General features: G+C 47.9%; 1 protein-coding gene across 2 annotated transcripts in view; it reads left to right on the top strand.

Moving 5' to 3' along the window:
- VPS53 (VPS53 subunit of GARP complex) overlaps nucleotides 1-17,329 on the top strand; it is a 188,095-nt gene that overhangs the window by 2,995 nt on the left and 167,771 nt on the right. Inside the window, exon 1 of one of the 2 annotated variants that reach the window (XM_030800062.1) lies at nucleotides 15,058-15,287. The exons of the other annotated variant lie outside the window; for it this stretch is intronic. Coding sequence (XP_030655922.1) covers nucleotides 15,201-15,287 — 87 coding nt within the window. The 5' untranslated portion in view covers nucleotides 15,058-15,200. Of the gene's footprint in view, nucleotides 1-15,057; nucleotides 15,288-17,329 lie in introns of those variants that run through there. 2 annotated transcript variants of the gene reach the window in all.

The following is a 17,329-nucleotide window of genomic DNA, read 5'->3' on the forward strand; positions in this document are numbered from 1 at the left end:
AGTACTTACTATTTGCTAGGTCCTATGTCAGACGTTTTGTATACATTGTCTCATTAAATCCTCACAACAAATGTTATTCTCACTGTGTGTGTGTGTGTATATGTATCAGCAAAATGAAACTCAGACCAGAGCAATTTAAAAATTGCCCCAGGTCACACTGCTGGTGGTGAGCTGGGATTCGAACTCAGTACTTTCTGCCTTTAGTTCCATGTGCCAGATGACTATACTGCTTTCAAGCCTGATAAGCAAGGAGGGAATAATAATTTTTCACAATATAGTTTCTGATGAATACTGTTCCTATTTACTCATAAATTTGTATGGTGAATTTATGGGCTCTGATGCTGCCATGAACAGTATTCTATATTTATATGTAACTTTACAAATTTTCAAAGCAGTTTCACATGTATTAGCTCACCTGGGTCTCGAAATAACGCAGTGAGGTCGGCTAAACCTGTTATTTCCATGTTACCCGTGAAGAAAGCAAAGTGCAGGATGGGCCCCTGACTTGCCACCCTGTGAAGGGACAAGGCTCAGGTTAGAACCTGGGGCTGGATTCGTGTTCCAGGGTCATTTCCACTACTCCATGCTGTGGGGCTGGGGTTTCACCAGTTTGTCATTACGCTGCTTGTGTGGATTTCCAGAGCAAAGTTTGGGCTACTTAATGCCAACATAAAACTCACCAAATTTAGACTGTCGCCCCCTTGAACAGGGGGTGCTTGTTGATAAAGCTCCCCATTCTAAAGGGCTACGGGGGGATTTTTCCGCCATGAAAGCATGTGGGCCTGCCTTTCCGTCTCCTCTCCCCCATTCCTCTGGACCCCACTCGCCATCATTAGGGAATAGGACACAGGGACTCTCCCCATATCTGCTTCCTGGTTTCTTCAGCCTTAAATGGAAAATACCGTATTTGCTTGTAAAATGCTTTGCGAGTTCTCAAGTGAATGCCATTAAGATATGTGATGTGTGGGCAACTACCCTCGATCGAGGACATTTTCCTCCTATCTGGGAAAATTATGTACATGAAAAAGAAGTGAGATCACACATGAAGCACCTCCACATAGTGAGCTCCAGAACCAAAAGGGAACTTAGGGGTCTCTGTCCGCTCCTCCACTTTAAAAATCCTATAACACAGGCTGGGCACAGCGGCTCACAGCGGTAATCCCAGCACTTTGGGATCCATCCAAGGTGGGTGGAGACCAGCCTGGACAACATGGCAAAACCCTGTCTCTCCAAAAAAAAAAAAGCCAGATGGGTGGAACCCACCCCAGGAACTGTAGTCCCAGTTACGCAGGAGGCCGAGATGGGAGGATGGAACCCACCCCAGGAACTGTAGTCCCGGTTACGCGGGAGGCCGAGATGGGAGGATTGCTTGAGCCTGGGCGGCAGAGATTTCAGTGATCCCAGATTGTGCCGCTGCACTGCAGTCTGGGCAACAGAGCAAGAACCTGTCTCAAGTAAATAAAGAAATACCCTAACAGAGAAGATGGACATCTGTTCTGAAATAAAAGTTATTTTGTTTAGAACCATACTTCATTTCCACAGTAGGGACCATTGAAGCAGAGAGAGAGCAGGAGGACAAAAGGAGAAATGAAGAAATAGGAAGAGACGTAGAAAGATACAGCACAGGGGGTGGGCACGTGGGCATGGTGGCTCCTGCCTATTATCCCAGCACTTTAGGAGGCTGAGGCCGGAGGATTACTCAAGCCTGGGAGTTAGAGACCAGCCTAGGCAACATGGTAAAACAAAAAAATACACAAATTAGCTGGGTGTGGTGGCGCACGGCTGTAGTCCCAGCTACTCGGGAGGCTGAAGTGGGAAGATTGCTTGAGCCCGGGAGGTTGAGGCTGCAGTGAGCCATGATCACAGCACTGTACTCCAGCCTGGGCGACAGAGGGAGATCCTGTCTCAACACACACACACACACACACACACACACACACACACACACACAACGCCAGTATACACTCTTCGATACAGGAAGATAGACACAGAGATGAAGATCTAAAGATTGGCACAACAACGGAACACGAGGAAAAGGTCAGACACGGAAAGGAAGGAAGGAGGCGTCCAAAGAGGAGAACAACAGCCTTCTGCGGAACTTCATTCCCTTTGGCAACAAAAGCAGCAACAAAAGCCACACTGTGTCTGAAGAAATATGGTTCAGAGAATGAGGTGACTTGCTCTTAGGACTTTGAGTGTGGCCAGAAAGAAGTCAATCACCCTGCTCTTAATTTCTCCTTCACCTTGTTTGCCTGATCAGTTTAGCCCTGCGCTGATACGTGTGTGTGCGTTTCTCTAGCGGGCCACATGCCCCTGACGGTGGGGGCTGTCTGCCCGGGACGCAGCCATAGCATAGCGCACTGGAGGTGGGATCTGAGAACCTGAGTTCAGTCCACGCTCCACCACCCGGAAGCTGTGTGACCTGGAGAAAACACTGCCTCCTTCCCCAGTAAAATGTCGGTTCCTCCCTTTACCCTCCAGGATGGCTGGGAGAATTAAATGAGATCATATTTTCAAAACGTTAAACTATATGCTCGGCACAGACAAGGGATTCTTGTTCTTTATACTGGATCCCCAAGGCATAGCTCCCTGCTGTTAAACTTCTCAACAAGCACCTACCGGATTACAGATTCCCTAGGCTGGCCTTAGCCAGACTCCAGACGGCAGCTTCCTTGGTTTTATCTTAGATTCTTTGCAAGAGCAAACTGTGAGGCCGAGAAGCACAGCCACACCCCAAACACATGGTTTCTACAAACAGCGACCGCAGCTGCATGCTACACGGGAGACTGCTCTGATTCCTGCCGGTAAAAACCATAATTTACACAAGGAGCTGATGATGGAGTGCTGCTTTTATGTATTGCTGTGTATTTTTCAAAGCACTTTCACATACACATTTCTTTTGCTATAAATGCAAAATCTGGCTTGTTTGCAGATAGTCACACCTATCTAAAAGCAAACATTTCTAAACTCAGGTTTAAAAAATATTTAAGGGCCGGGCACAGTGGTTAACTCCTGTAAATCCAGCACCTTGGGAGGCCAAGGTGGGCAGATTGCTTGAGGCCAGGAGTTCCAGACCAGCCTGGGCAAAATGGTGAAATCCCAACTCTACCAAAAAAAAATAAATAAATAAAGAGCTGGGTGCGATGGTGCGTGCCCGTAGCCCCAGGCACTTGGGAGGCTGAGGTGGGACATCACCTCAGGTTGAGCCTGTAGTGAGCTGTGACTGTGCCAGGCACTCCAGCCTGAGTGCAGACTGAGACACTGTCAGATGAACAAAGGTTGGAGCGGGGGTGCCTCACTCTGTTGCCCGGGCTGGTCTCAAACTCCCGGCCTCAAGCGATCCTCCCACCTTGCCTCCTCAAGTGCGGAGATTACAGGCAAGAGCCACCACGCTGCGCTTCAGACCTCCTACATTTTGTCTGTGGCAAGCATGTCACACTTGTGAGGAAAAGAAGGACAAGGAAAACCACAGAAATGATTAGCCTTCTATTTGGAAAAAATAGAAGTGAAGTAACAGAATGTGTTTGTAGCATATGTCAGAGTAAGGGTTAGTATCCGGAATAGTCAGAGATCCTACAAATTATTAAGAAAAATAGGCCGGGCGTGGTGGCTCACGCCTGTAATCCCAGCACTTTGGGAGGCGAAGGCGGGCGGATCATGAGGTCAGGAGATCGAGACCATCCTGGCTAACACGGTGAAACTCCGTCTCTACTAAAAATACAAAAAAATTAGCCGGGCATGGTGGCGGGCGCCTGTAATCCCAGCTACTCGGGAGGCTGAGGCAGGAGAATGGCGTGAACCCAGGAGGTGGAGCTTGCAGTGAGCCGAGATCGCGTTACTGCACTCCAGCCTGGGGAACAGAGCGAGACTCCATCTCAAAAAAAAAAAAAAAAAAGAAAAAGAAATGATCCAGAAGAATTTTTCAAATGATACAAACTAGAAATACACAGAAGAAATATAAAAAGGCCCATTGAAAACTTTATAAGTAGGCCGGGCACAGCGCCTGTAATCCCAGTGCTTTGGGAGGTGAGGCACGAGGATCACTTGAGACCAGGAATTCGAGACCAGCCTGGGCAGCGTAACAAGACCCTCTATGAAAACATTTAAAAATTATCCAGGTGCGGTAGCATGTGCCTGCAGTCCCAGCTACATGGGAAGCAGAGGTGGGAGGATCCCTTGAGCCCAGGAGTTTCCAGCTTCAGTGAGCCATGATCCTGCCATTGTACTCCAGCCTGGGTGACAGAGCAAGACCCTGTCTCTCAAAATAACACACACACACACACACACACACGACTTTATAAATGAATACTGAAAAGACTGAAAATATCCAGTGTGCCTAAGTATACAAGGACGTCAGCACTTTTTTATAGTGCTGGTAGAATTAAAATAATATAGTATTAGGCCAGGCGCAGTAGCTCACGCCTGTAATCCTAGCACTTTGGGATACAAAAATTAGCTGGGTTGGCCGGGTGCGGTGGCTCACGCCTGTAATCCCAGCACTTTGGGAGGCCGAGGTGGGCAGATCACGAGGTCAGGAGATCGAGACCATCCTGGCTGACATGGTGAAACCCCGTCTCTACTAAAAATACAAAAAATTAGCTGGGCATGGTAGCGGGCGCCTTTAGTACCAGCTACTCGGGAGGATGAGGCAGGAGAATGGCATGAATCCGGGAGGCGGAGCTTACAGTGAGCCGAGATCGTGCCACTGCACTCCAGCCTCGGTGACAGAGCAAGACTCGGTCTAAAAAAAAAAAAAAAAAAAAAAAAAAGAAAAAATTAGCTGGGCGTGGTGCCGTTCGCCTGTAATTCCAGCTACTTGGGAGGCTGAGGCAGGAGAATCGCTTGAACCCACAGGTGGAGGTTGCAGTGAGCTGAGACTGTGCCACTGCACTCCAGCCTGGGCAACAGAACAAGACTCCATCTCAAAATATATATATATATTGTTTATAATAGCAAAAAATTAGAAACAACCCAAATATTTAGGAATAGAATAAATAAGTCTGGGTGTGGTGGCTCACGCCTGTAATCTCAGCACTTTGGGAGGCTGAGGCGGGCGGATCACTTGACGTCAGGAGTTCGAGACCAGCCTGGCCAACATGGCGAAACCCCAATTCTACTAAAAATACAAAAATTAGCCAGGTGTGATGGCATGCACCTGTAATCCCAGCTACTCAGGAGGCTGAGGCAGGAGAATCGCTTGAACCTGGGAGGCAGAGCTTGCAGTGAGCCGAGATCGCGCCACTGCACTCCAGCCTGGGCGACAGAGTGAGACTCTGTCTCAAAAAAAAAATATATATATATATATATATGTATATATATGTATGTATGTATATATGTATATATGTATACGTACGTATACATATATATGTATATTCCATGAAACACCCTTCATTAAAACTGCACGCAAAATGCTAAGCAAATGTGTATTTTTCCAGGGAAAGGATCTATGTAGAGTTCTTCAGCTCCTCCAAGGGGTCCAGACTCAAAATAGATTAAGAACTACTGTTGTACATGAGGAAGAAGCGTGGCAGCTGAAGATCCAGCTCTGGGAATGCAGGAAGAAGTGGAGTAGAAAAAACAGGTTATGGAAGATGCTTAAGGGTTTTAGATACGATGAATTAATGTTAGCTACATTATAATGATTGTACTAGTTAATGTCAGTTTTGTAAAAAGTGTTTTTATAGTTGTTGGCATATATAAAACTTGCACAAGAGGGCTTATTAATTTGGCCTATATAATTATTACTTCCTTGAGTAAGGGAAAGGATTGCTTTAATATGAACCCAGTGTAGCCAATGGAAAAGGTTTTCATTTTAAAAGCCTTTGGGAGATAGCGTATATAAATGGCCGTGGGAACAGGGGAGCTGCCGAAACTAGCTGGAAATCATGACTGGCTTAGCAAGAATGGGCATGCAGAGAACCAGAGTACCAACCCAAACAAAACTGGTGTCCAGGATACAGGGAGGGTTCAGAACCATCTGAATGTCAATCAAGAACAAATGCCAGGCTCCAGGAGATTGAGAAAATTCAGGAATCAAGGACAGTGAAAGAACCAGTCATCGGCTGGGCGTGGTGGCTCATGCCTGTAATCCCAGCACTTTGGGAGGCCGAGGCGGGTAGATCACGTGGTCAGGAGATCGAGACCATCCTGGCTAACACGGTGAAACTCCGTCTCTACTAAAAATACAAAAAATTAGCCGGGCGTGGTGGCAGATGCCTGTAGTTCCAGCTACTCGGGAGGCTGAGGCAGGAGAATGGCGTGAACCCGGGAGGCGGAGCTTGCAGTGAGCCGAGATCACACCACTGCACTCCAGCCTGGGTGACAGAGCGAGACTCCGTCTCAATAAAACAACAACAACAAAAAAGAACCAGTCATCGTGAAAAGCCACGTACTAGAAACAGTCCATGAAGAAGCACTAAGAGAACATTTTGAGCCGATTTCAAGTGGAAATTAAACCCTATTCTTCCACTACAAGTTGGCCTGGGACCTTGTGCCACCCAGAGTGACGATAGGATCTAAAGGTGATTGCTTGGGAAGCCTAGGGGGCATTTTGGAAATGTGTGGGAGCTATTGTTGCTTCTGTCAATGTTGAGGAAAGGTGCTACGTGACTGGCATTTAGTGGGCATGGACCAGGTAATTCAGATGTCCTGCAATTCTTTTTTCACAAGCAGTTTCACAAAAGGCTCAGCTATTTTGGAGAAGGTCCTTGCAGAGAGGGAAGCTTATGTGGAAAGATAACTGTCTTGATCTTATTAAAGAACATACTTTGCACAGTGTCCACTCAATGTATGACAGTGCAGTTACCTCTGCACTCTGACAAGGTTGCAAATATAACAGGATATTTGAGATTCCTTTTAACAAGAGTTATTCACGCTACATTGACAGAGACATATGAAATTTGGAGATCTCACAGAATTTCATTAGTAAAGCCTGTTTTAAAATTCCTATTTCTAGACGGTATACGTAAAGCATTTTTTTGCCAAGGTGAGAAACGTTATGAAAACTCCTCATGTGAGGTTTGGTGTTATGTTTCCATCTCACTCTGACGTTTCCTCAAGGGGTACCACACAACTCCCTCACAGCCTACTGTATACTCCCTTCCAATCCATCCTCCCCAACTCCCTCACAGCTACTGTATATTCCCAATCCATCCTCCCCATCTCCTACACAGCCTACTGTATACTCCCTTGCAATCCATCCTCCCCATCTCCTACACAGCCTACTGTATACTCCCAATCCATCCTCCCCATCTCCTACACAGCCTACTGTATACTCCCAATCCATCCTCCCCATCTCCTACACAGCCTACTGCATACTCCCTTCCAATCCATCCTCCACTATCTCCTACACAGCCTACTGTATACTCCCTTCCAATCCATCCTCCCCAACTCCCTCACAGCTACTGTATATTCCCAATCCATCCTCCACCATCTCCTACACAGCCTACTGTATACTCCCAATCCATCCTCCACCATCTCCTACACAGCCTACTGTATACTCCCTTCCAATCCATTCTCCATCTCCTACACAGCCTACTGTATACTCCCTTCCAATCCATCCTCCACTATCTCCTACACAGCCTACTGTATATTCCCTTCCAATCCATCCTCCCCATCTCCTACATAGCTACTGTATACTCCCTTCCAATCCATCCTCCCCATCTCCTACACAGCCTACTGTATGCTCCCAATCCATCCTCCCCATCTCCCTCACAGCTACTGTATACTCCCAATCCATCCTCCCCATCTCCTAAACAGCCTACTGTATACTCCCTTCCAATCCATCCTCCCCATCACCCTCACAGCTACTGTATACTCCCTTCCAATCCATCCTCCCCATCTCCTACACAGCCTACTGTATACTCCCTTCCAATCCATCCTCTATCTCCCTCACAGCCTACTGTATACTCCCTTCAATCCATCCCCCCCATCTCCTACACAGCCTACTGTATACTCCCTTCCAATCCATCCTCCATCTCCCTCACAGCCTGCTGGATACTCCCTTCCAATCCATCCTCCCCATCTCCCTCACAGCCTACTGTATACTCCCTTCCAATCCATCCTCCCCATCTCCCTCACAGCTACTGTATACTCCCTTCAATCCATCCTCCCCATCTCCTACACAGCCTACTGTATACTCCCTTCCAATCCATCCTCCATCTCCCTCACAGCCTACTGTATACTCCTTTCCAATCCATCCTCCCCATCTCCTACACAGCTACTGTATACTCCCTTCCAATCCATCCTCCATCTCCCTCACAGCCTACTGTATACTCCTTTCCAATCCATCCTCCCCATCTCCTACACAGCCTACTGTATACTCCCTTCCAATCCATCCTCCCCATCTCCTACACAGCCTACTGTATACTCCCTTCCAATCCATCCTCTATCTCCCTCACAGCCTACTGTATACTCCCTTCCAATCCATCCTCCCCATCTCCCTCACAGCTACTGTATACTCCCTTCAATCCATCCTCCCCATCTCCTACACAGCTACTGTATACTCCCTTCCAATCCATCCTCCATCTCCCTCACAGCCTACTGTATACTCCCTTCCAATCCATCCTCCCCATCTCCTACACAGCCTACTGTATACTCCCTTCCAATCCATCCTCTATCTCCCTCACAGCCTACTGTATACTCCCTTCCAATCCATCCTCCCCATCTCCCTCACAGCTACTGTATACTCCCTTCAATCCATCCTCCCCATCTCCTACACAGCCTACTGTATACTCCCTTCCAATCCATCCTCCATCTCCCTCACAGCCTACTATATACTCCCTTCCAATCCATCTTCCCCATCTCCCTCACAGCCTACTGTGTACTCCCTTCCAATCCATCCTCCACCATCTCCTACACAGCTACTGTATACTCCCTTCCAATCCATCCTCCCCATCTCCCTCACAGCCTACTGTATACTCCCTTCCAATCCATCCTCCCCATCTCCCTCACAGTCTACTGTAGACTCCCTTCAATCCATCCTCCCCATCTCCTGCACAGCCTACTGTATACTCCCTTCCAATCCATCCTCCCCATCTCCTACACAGCCTACTGTATACTCCCTTCCAATCCATCCTCCCCATCTCCTACACAGCCTACTGTATACTCCCTTCCAATCCATCCTTCCCATCTCCTACACAGCTACTGTATACTCTCTTCCAATCCATCCTCCCCATCTCCTACACAGCCTACTGTATACTCCCTTCCAATCCATCCTCCCCATCTCCCTCACAGCTACTGTATACTCCCTTCCAATCCATCCTCCACCATCTCCTACACAGCCTACTGTATACTCCCAATCCATCCTCCACCATCTCCTACACAGCCTACTGTATACTCCCTTCTAATCCATCCTCCCCATCTCCTACACAGCTTACTGTATACTCCCAATCCATCCTCCCCATCTCCTACACAGCCTACTGTATACTCCCTTCCAATCCCTCCTCCCCCATCTCTCACAGCCTACTGTATACTCCCTTCCAATCCATCCTCCCCCATCGCCTACTAAAGGCCACAGTCTCCAAGGTTTCCTTTTGTTTTACTTTTAAAGTATTAGAGACTGAATTTCTGCCTCAGACGGTGAAATTTCAAGGTAGAAAAAATGTTTTCTGTGAAACTCTGTCATCACTGTACCCTATCCTACAGCAAAATAGGAAGTTGGTTTTTGTTTGTTTTTGAGACAGAATCTTTCTGTGTCACCCGGGCTGGAGTGCAATGGCGTGATCTTGGCTCACTGCAACCTCTCCCTCCCAGGTTCAAGAGATTGTCCTGTCTCAGGAGGCAGGGATTACAGATGCCCACCACCACACCAAGCTAATTTTTTGTATGTATGTATGTATGTATGTTCTTATTTATTGAGATGGAGTCTTGCTTTGTCGCCCAAGCTGGAGTGCAGTGACACAATCTTGGCTCACTGCAACCTCCGCCTCCCGGGTTCAAGCGATTCTCCTGCCTCAGCCTCCTGAGTAGCTGGGATTACAGGCATGCGCCACTATGCCAGACTAATTTTGTATTTTTTAGTAGAGACGGGGTTTGTCCATGTTGGTCAGGCTAGTCTTGAACTCCTGACCTCAGGTGATCCACTTGCCTTGGCCTCCCAGAGTGCTGGGATTACAGGCGTGAGCCACCGCGCCCGGCCTGGAAGTTGTTTTTTTTAAGCCCAGCTCATTTGTGAAAATATCACATGCTCCTTATTTTCATACCCAAATTTCTCATATCCATAAACTTCCACATGTTATTTCTGTCAGAAGTTTACAATCTCTGTCTAGATTTCCCCCTCCTGTCAAAGGTATTTCCTTCTTTTGTTTAACATAAACTAATCAATCTAGTCTGTTATTAAAGAAGTTTTTCAAAACCCAGTGTGTCAACCTCTCTGCTCTTTTGACTTCCTTTACTTCTTTGCACTGCATAACTCTCTTAAACTCTAACTTGTATTATTAGTAGCTTATGTGCAAAGAGGGAGAAGGGGTATCATGGAGTTGGGAACTCCAGAGGAGGGAAGGGTTTTGGGTCATGGGGGAGTGCCATTGAGAACTGACAGTGGATGCTGAGAAGGACCATCAGAATCAGTGGAAATAAGACAACAGGAATTTGTGCTGAACATGATCACCCTGGTTTTATGACTGTCTACAACAATGTGGGAAGCTCAGAGGCAGAGAAAAAAAAAAATGGAGAGACGGGGGCTGATGGCAGGTGTGGAGAGACTGGGGCTGATGGCAGGTGTGGAGAGACGGGGGGCTCATGGCAGGTGTGGAGAGACGGGGGCTGATGGCAGGTGTGGAGAGACGGGGGCTGATGGCAGGTGTGGAGAGATAGGGGCTGATGGCAGGTGTGGAGAGACGGGGGCTGATGGCAGGTGTGGAGAGACCGGGGCTGATGGCAGGCGTGGCAAACCTGGTCATGCCCCTCCTCTGCTTACAGTCAGCGGCTTCCCATTCCTTCAAGAAGACCTTCCAGATCCTTCACCATCTGGCAATGCCCATTTCTCCAGCTTCCTCGTGTATCACTCTCCCCTTGGCTTTCAAACTTCCATCACCCTGGCCGACTCTTTTCACACTCATGGCTTTTGCACATTCTGTTCCTTTTATCTACGTGTTATCCTCACTCCCAACTCCCTCACTTCCTCAGAAAAGCCTTCCTGGCCGGGTGTGATGGCTCACACCCATAATCCCATCAGTTTGGGAGGCCAAGGCAGGCGGATCACCTGAGGTCAGGACCAACATGGCCAACATGGAGAAACCCCGTCTTTACTGAAAATACAAAAATTAGCTGGGTGTGGTGGCACATGCCTGAGTAGCTACTCAGGAGGCTACTCAGGAGGCTGAGGCAGGAGAATCACTTGAACCTGGAGGCAGAGGTTGCGGTGAGCCGAGTTGTGCCATTATATTCTAGCCTAGGCAACAAGAGCGAAACTCTGTCTCGAAAAAAAAAAAAAAGAAAAGAAAAAGAAAGAAAAGGCTTTCCTGACCCCTAATCCAATCAGAACTCTATCCATATCGTCTCTCAACATGTGCTTTACTTCTCTTTTATCGGATCTATCACAATTACATGTTTATTTGTACAAATGCCCTTTTCATACATAGAAATAGCTCTGTAGAGGCAGGCATGTGGTCTATTTTGTTCACTGCTGAATTCCCGGCACCTAGCTTGAGTACCTGTCACCAACAGGAACGGGTGTTCAATAAATGTATTGAATAGGTTAATGAATGGCAGGAAGATTTGGGTATACGGCCTTAGGCAAGTTTTTATTTTGTTGCATGTTTTAACTAGATCTTCATCTCCTATCTGTTAGATGGGGATAGTAATAAAAACTAACAACCTCAGAATTGCTGTGTGAATTAAAAGAGACAATGCATGTAACATGCTTCGAATGGTGCCTGTCATAGAGTAAGGGCTAGGAAATGGTCCTTCTTTTTATCATCATTAAAAATAAGCTCTCTGAGCAAACGGAACTCTCATACGTTGCTGGTAGCAATGTGAAAGTGATACAGCCACTTTGGAAAACAGTTTACCAGTTTCTTAGAAAGTTAAACACAGACATATCATATAACACAGCAATCCCACGTCTACATATTTACCCAAGTGACATGAAAACTTATGTTCACACAAAAATCTGTACATGAATGTTTATAGCAGCTTTATTCATAATTGCCAAAAACTGGAAAAACCCTTATGTCCTTCAACCAGGGACTAGATAAACAAATTGTGGTGTATTCATACAGTGGAATACCAGCAAGAAGACATGAACCACAGATACATGTAACAACATGGATCAATTTTAAATACTTTATGATAGATGAAAGAAGCCAGACTGAAAAGGTGTCATGCTGTATGATTCCATCTATATGATATTCTGGAAATATCAAAACTATAGGGACAGGACGGGCACGGTGGCTCATGCCTGTAATCCCAGCACTTTGGGAGACTGATGCCGGCAGATCACCTGAGGTCAGGAGTTTGAGACCATCCTGGGCAACATGGTGAAACCCTGTCTCTACTAAAAACACAAAAGTTAGCCAGGTATGGTGGAGGGCGCCTGTCATCCCAGCTACTCAGGAGGCTGAGGCAGGAGAATCGCTTGAACCTGGGAGGCGGAGGTTGCAGTGAGCCGAGATTGCACCACTGCACTCCATCGTGGGTGATAGAGCGAGACTCCGTCTCAAAAAAACAAAAACAAAAACAAAAACTACAGGGACAGAAATCAAGTCAGTGGTTGCCAGTGAATGGGGTGAGGCAAGGGGGGAATAATGAAATTGTCCTATAACTAGATTGTGGTACTAGTCACATGGTTATATACATTTATTTATTTTGTTTTATTATTATTTGTTTGTTTTGAGATGCAGTCTTGCTCTGTCACCCAGGCTGGAGTGCAATGGCGCAATCTTGGCTCACTGCAACCTCCACCTCTCGGGCTCAAGTGATTCTGTGTGCCACCACGGCCAGCTAAGTTTTGTATTTTTAGTAAAGACGGGTTTTACCATGTTGGCCAGGCTGGTCTTGAATCCCTGACCTCAAGTGATCTGGCAGCCTCGGCCTCCTCAAGTGCTGGGATTATAGGCGTGAGTCACCACACCCAGTCGTTTATACACATTTATCAAAACTGATCGTATCATAAATTGCAAGAGTAAATTTTAGTGTATGTAAATATCTTAATTTTTTAAAGGAAAAAAAAAGTCCAAAATAAGTAGCTATAATTACCTTTTCCTTTTAGAAAAAGGCATTCTTATTTTCTGAGCATGAAAGAACTACAGGCTCATTGTAGACATTTGGGAAAATGTACAAAGGATGTACATTCATCACATGCAGAAAAGTAATATTTCCTTGCTGTGAGTTTTATTGGCACAGAATACACACAAAGCTGGGACCATGCTATGCATTTTTTAAATGAAATTATACATTTTGCTTTCTGAAATATATTGTGCATATTTTTCATGTCATTAATTTTCAAAATCATGATTTTATGAATCAATAATATTCTATGTTTACTTAAGAGACAGAGTCTCCCTTTGTGGCCCAGGCTGGAGTGCAGTGGCGCAAATAAATCATAGCTCACTGCAGCCTCAAACTCCTGGGCTCAAGCGATCCTCAGTGGTGGGATGAGATCTAGACCCCTGATATTCAGTCTCAGAAAGTCAATAATTCCCTGCCTCAGCCTCCTGAGTAGCTGGGGCTGCAGGCCTGTGCCACCGCCCCAGGTTCAATGTATATTTTATTTTGTCTTTTTTTTCTTTTTTTCAATGTATATTTTTTAGCATTCCTTTGTTGTTAGAAATTACATTGTTTATATAATTATTATTTGTCAATTAAAAATAAAAGAAAAAATCATACTGCTCCTATTTTTTACTTTGAGCAACTCTGATAACAACAACAAAAAAAAGTTCAGTGGGGCCAACGCGTTTCCCTCCTGGAGTTTCCCGGTTCACCTGGTGGAGCGGGTCCTCCTTGGGCTGCAATTCCCTCCTTGTTTTCAGTGTCTGCAGGAAAGGTGGTTCCACAGGGTGATCGGTGATCTGGCTTATTTGTTCCTTTGTGGGGGTAAGGGCTGGGCACCTCACTATTTCCTGTATTACCAGCTTGAATTTGCATCCCGCTGTTAATGTTTAATCCTCTCCACATCCACGCGGGGTAGTAATTTGTTCCAGGTCACACAGCTTATCAATGGTGGACTATTCAGGACTTAGATCCCGGATATTCAGCCTCAGTAAACGTCTCCCCAGCTCCAGGGCGCTGCGTCATCTGGCTTTAAAAAAACGTTTCTGGCCGGTCGCAGTAGCTCACGCCTGTCATCCCAGCACTTTGGGAGGCCGAGGCGGGCGGATCACGAGGTCAGGAGTTCGAGACCAGCCTGGCCAACATGGTGAAACCTCGTCTCCACTAAAAATACAAAAATTAGCTGGGCGTGGTGGCGGGCGCCTGTAATCCCAGCTACTCGAGAGGCTGAGACCGGAGAATTGCTTGAACCCGGGAGACGGGGTTGCAGTGAGCCGAGATCGCGCCATTGCACTCCAGCCTGGGCAACAAGTAAGACTCCGTCTCAAAAAAAAAAAAAAAAAAAAAAGGCGTTTCTCCCCAAAAGGAGGCTGCAGTCACCTCGAAAAGCCTCTGCGCAGAGCCCGGCGCACGGGGAATTTCTATCGAGTGGGCACTGGCCCGTCCTACGAATGTCCTTGGCGACACCGCCACTTGCCAGCTGGGATCACGTCGACCCCGTGGCCGGGAACACCCGCTGCCACTGACCGAGGGGGCCCCGGGAGCTGAGGGGTCGCCGCTGCGCTGCCCGCGGAGGCTGTGGGCTGTGGTTCGCGACGCCGCCGGGCTGACTTTCATCCGGGCGTCCTGCTGGAGGCCAGACCCTGCCCCAACCTCGGGGTCCTCAGTGGGGGGCGCGCCTTGGGGAGGGAAGAGGCCCCGCCATCCTAAGGACGCGCTGAGGGCACGCGGGGCCGCCGGGATACAGCGTTGCCCCGGAGACACGGGACGGGACGTCAACGCCGCCCGTCTGAGTCCGCCGCGATCCCACAGTTCCCCGGACCCGGAAGTGCCCTGGCCTCCCGGAAGTGCCGGGGCGGCTGACAGAGCGGCTGACGGAGCCGGGCTCATCAGATCGCTGCCGCGAGAGGGTTGCTGTGCTGGGGCCTGGGTGGCGGCTGGAGGCCTGAGCTGGGCTCGCGGCGGGGGTCGGCAGGGGGCCGGGTGGCGGAATGATGGAGGAGGAGGAACTGGAGTTCGTGGAGGAGCTGGAAGCCGTGCTGCAGCTCACGCCCGAGGTGCAGCTGGCCATCGAGCAGGCAAGCGTTCCGCCCCTCAGGAGGGGAGACGGCAGCTCCGGGCGCTGGGGAGGCCGCGGCGGGTGGATGGAGGGCCGGGGGCTCGGGGCAGAAGGGAGAGTGAAGGTGGGGAGGTGGTCCGGGTGAGAAGCGGTTTCTGAATCAGAAGGAGAGGAAAGAGAACCCTTTCTAGGCTTTGATTGTCTTTGGCGAGGGCTGGGGGTCCTGGTGGTTTTGGGGAAAGGAATTGTGCGCTTAGAGAGGACGACGCCAGGAGAACGCAGGCCTTGGGTGGCACCCTCAGATTCTGGGGACTGTGAGGGCTTCATGCGTTTACCAGACTCGTGCCAACGCCCCGGTTTCGCAGGCTGGCCCCTCGTGAGTGGCTTGGAACTGGGAGAAGGGTATGACTTTAGTTTCTGAAGCGGATGGCAGAGAAGAGAGAAAGTGTTGAAAAATGACATCGTTACCATTCTTAAAAGGTTGAGAATTCTCACCGTTGGATAGTTTGGGTGAGGTTGGAGAATACTCCCAAGGGGCCTCTTTTCCCTGCAGGAACTTTTTCTTTTTTTTTTTTTGAGACGGAGTCTCGCTCTGTCGCCCGGGCTGGAGTGCAACGGCGCGATCTCGTCTCACTGCGACCTCCGCATCCCGAGTTCAAGCGATTCTCCTGTCTCAGCCTCCCGAGTACTGTGATTACAGGCGCACGCCACCACGCCCGGCTAATTTTTGTATTTTTGGGTAAAGACGGGGGTTTCACCGTTTTGGCCAGGATGGTCTCGAACTCCTGAGCCCAAGTGACCCGCCCGCCTTGGCCTCCCAAAGTGCTGGGATTACAAGCGTGAGCCAGCACGCGCGGCCCTGCCTGCAGGGACTCTTCCCTTTGCAAGTTTATTGAGTTTTTAAGGCTAATGATATTAGAAATAGTGATTTTTTTTCTTTTCTTTTCTTTTTTTTTTTTTTTTTTTTTGAGACGGAGTCTCGCTCTGTCGCCCAGGCTAGAGTGTAGGGGTGCCATCTCGGCTCACTGCAACCTCCGCCTCCCAGGTTCAAGTTATTCTCCTGCCTCAGCCTCCTGAGTAGCTGGGACTACAGGCACCCGCTACCACGCCCGGCTGATTTTTGTATTTTTAGTAGAGACGGGGTTTCACCTTGTTGGCCAGGCTGGTCTTGAACTCCTGACGTCAGGCGATCCGCCTGCTTCAGCCTCCCAAAGTGCTGGGATTACAGGTGTGAGCCACTGCATCTGGTCAGAAATAGTGATTTCTAACACTGCAGGGTATTGCTCCTGATAAACAGAGAAAATCTCCCTTAAAGGAATTGTCATGAAGTTATATGATTTAAGAAAGGGATTTATGATTTAGGAAATGGACAATTCCATTATGCCTTATTTAATGACCCCTGGGAAACTTTGTTTTTGAGACAGGGTCTTGCTCTGTTACCCAGGCTGGAGTACAGTGGCAGAATCGTAGCTCACTGCAGCCTCGAACTCCTGGGGCTCAAGTGATACCCCTGCCTCAGCCTCCCGGGTAGCTGGGACTACAGGTGCATTCATCGACGCTTCGATGTGTGTTTTTCTAGTAGTGGTTGGATTACTTGTACAACTACCTTTGTCCTAGCCTGAGGACGCCAAACCATTGGGCAGGAAGCTTTTAGTGTTCCGGCTCCACCACTTGCCTCCTTCTGCCAGAAAAAGACATAACATTTCTGTTGCTCTTTGGACTAGTGGGCTCTAATGGAAGAAAAGAATAATGCAGTCGGTTACTGTTTGGTTGACAGGTATCAGAAAAGCACATTTTTGCTATTTCTTTTGTTTGTTTATTTCAACAGCTTTTGAGGTACAGGTGGTTTTTGATTACGTGGATGAATTACATAGCGGTGAATTCTGGCATTTTTCCTATTTTGTAAGAATAAGTTTGAGTGATAGTATAGCATCTTTATGTCAAGCAGAATTCAGACATCATTATGTCAAGATGAATTCAGAATTTTTTCTTACTTTAGCACTCTGAATGAAATCTGTAGTAGCATACTTGTAAAGAGTAGTGATGTGTGAGGAGTCAGGA

This window comes from Nomascus leucogenys, chromosome 19 (assembly GCF_006542625.1).
Source record: "Nomascus leucogenys isolate Asia chromosome 19, Asia_NLE_v1, whole genome shotgun sequence".
In the NCBI taxonomy this organism is placed as follows: domain Eukaryota; kingdom Metazoa; phylum Chordata; class Mammalia; order Primates; family Hylobatidae; genus Nomascus; species Nomascus leucogenys.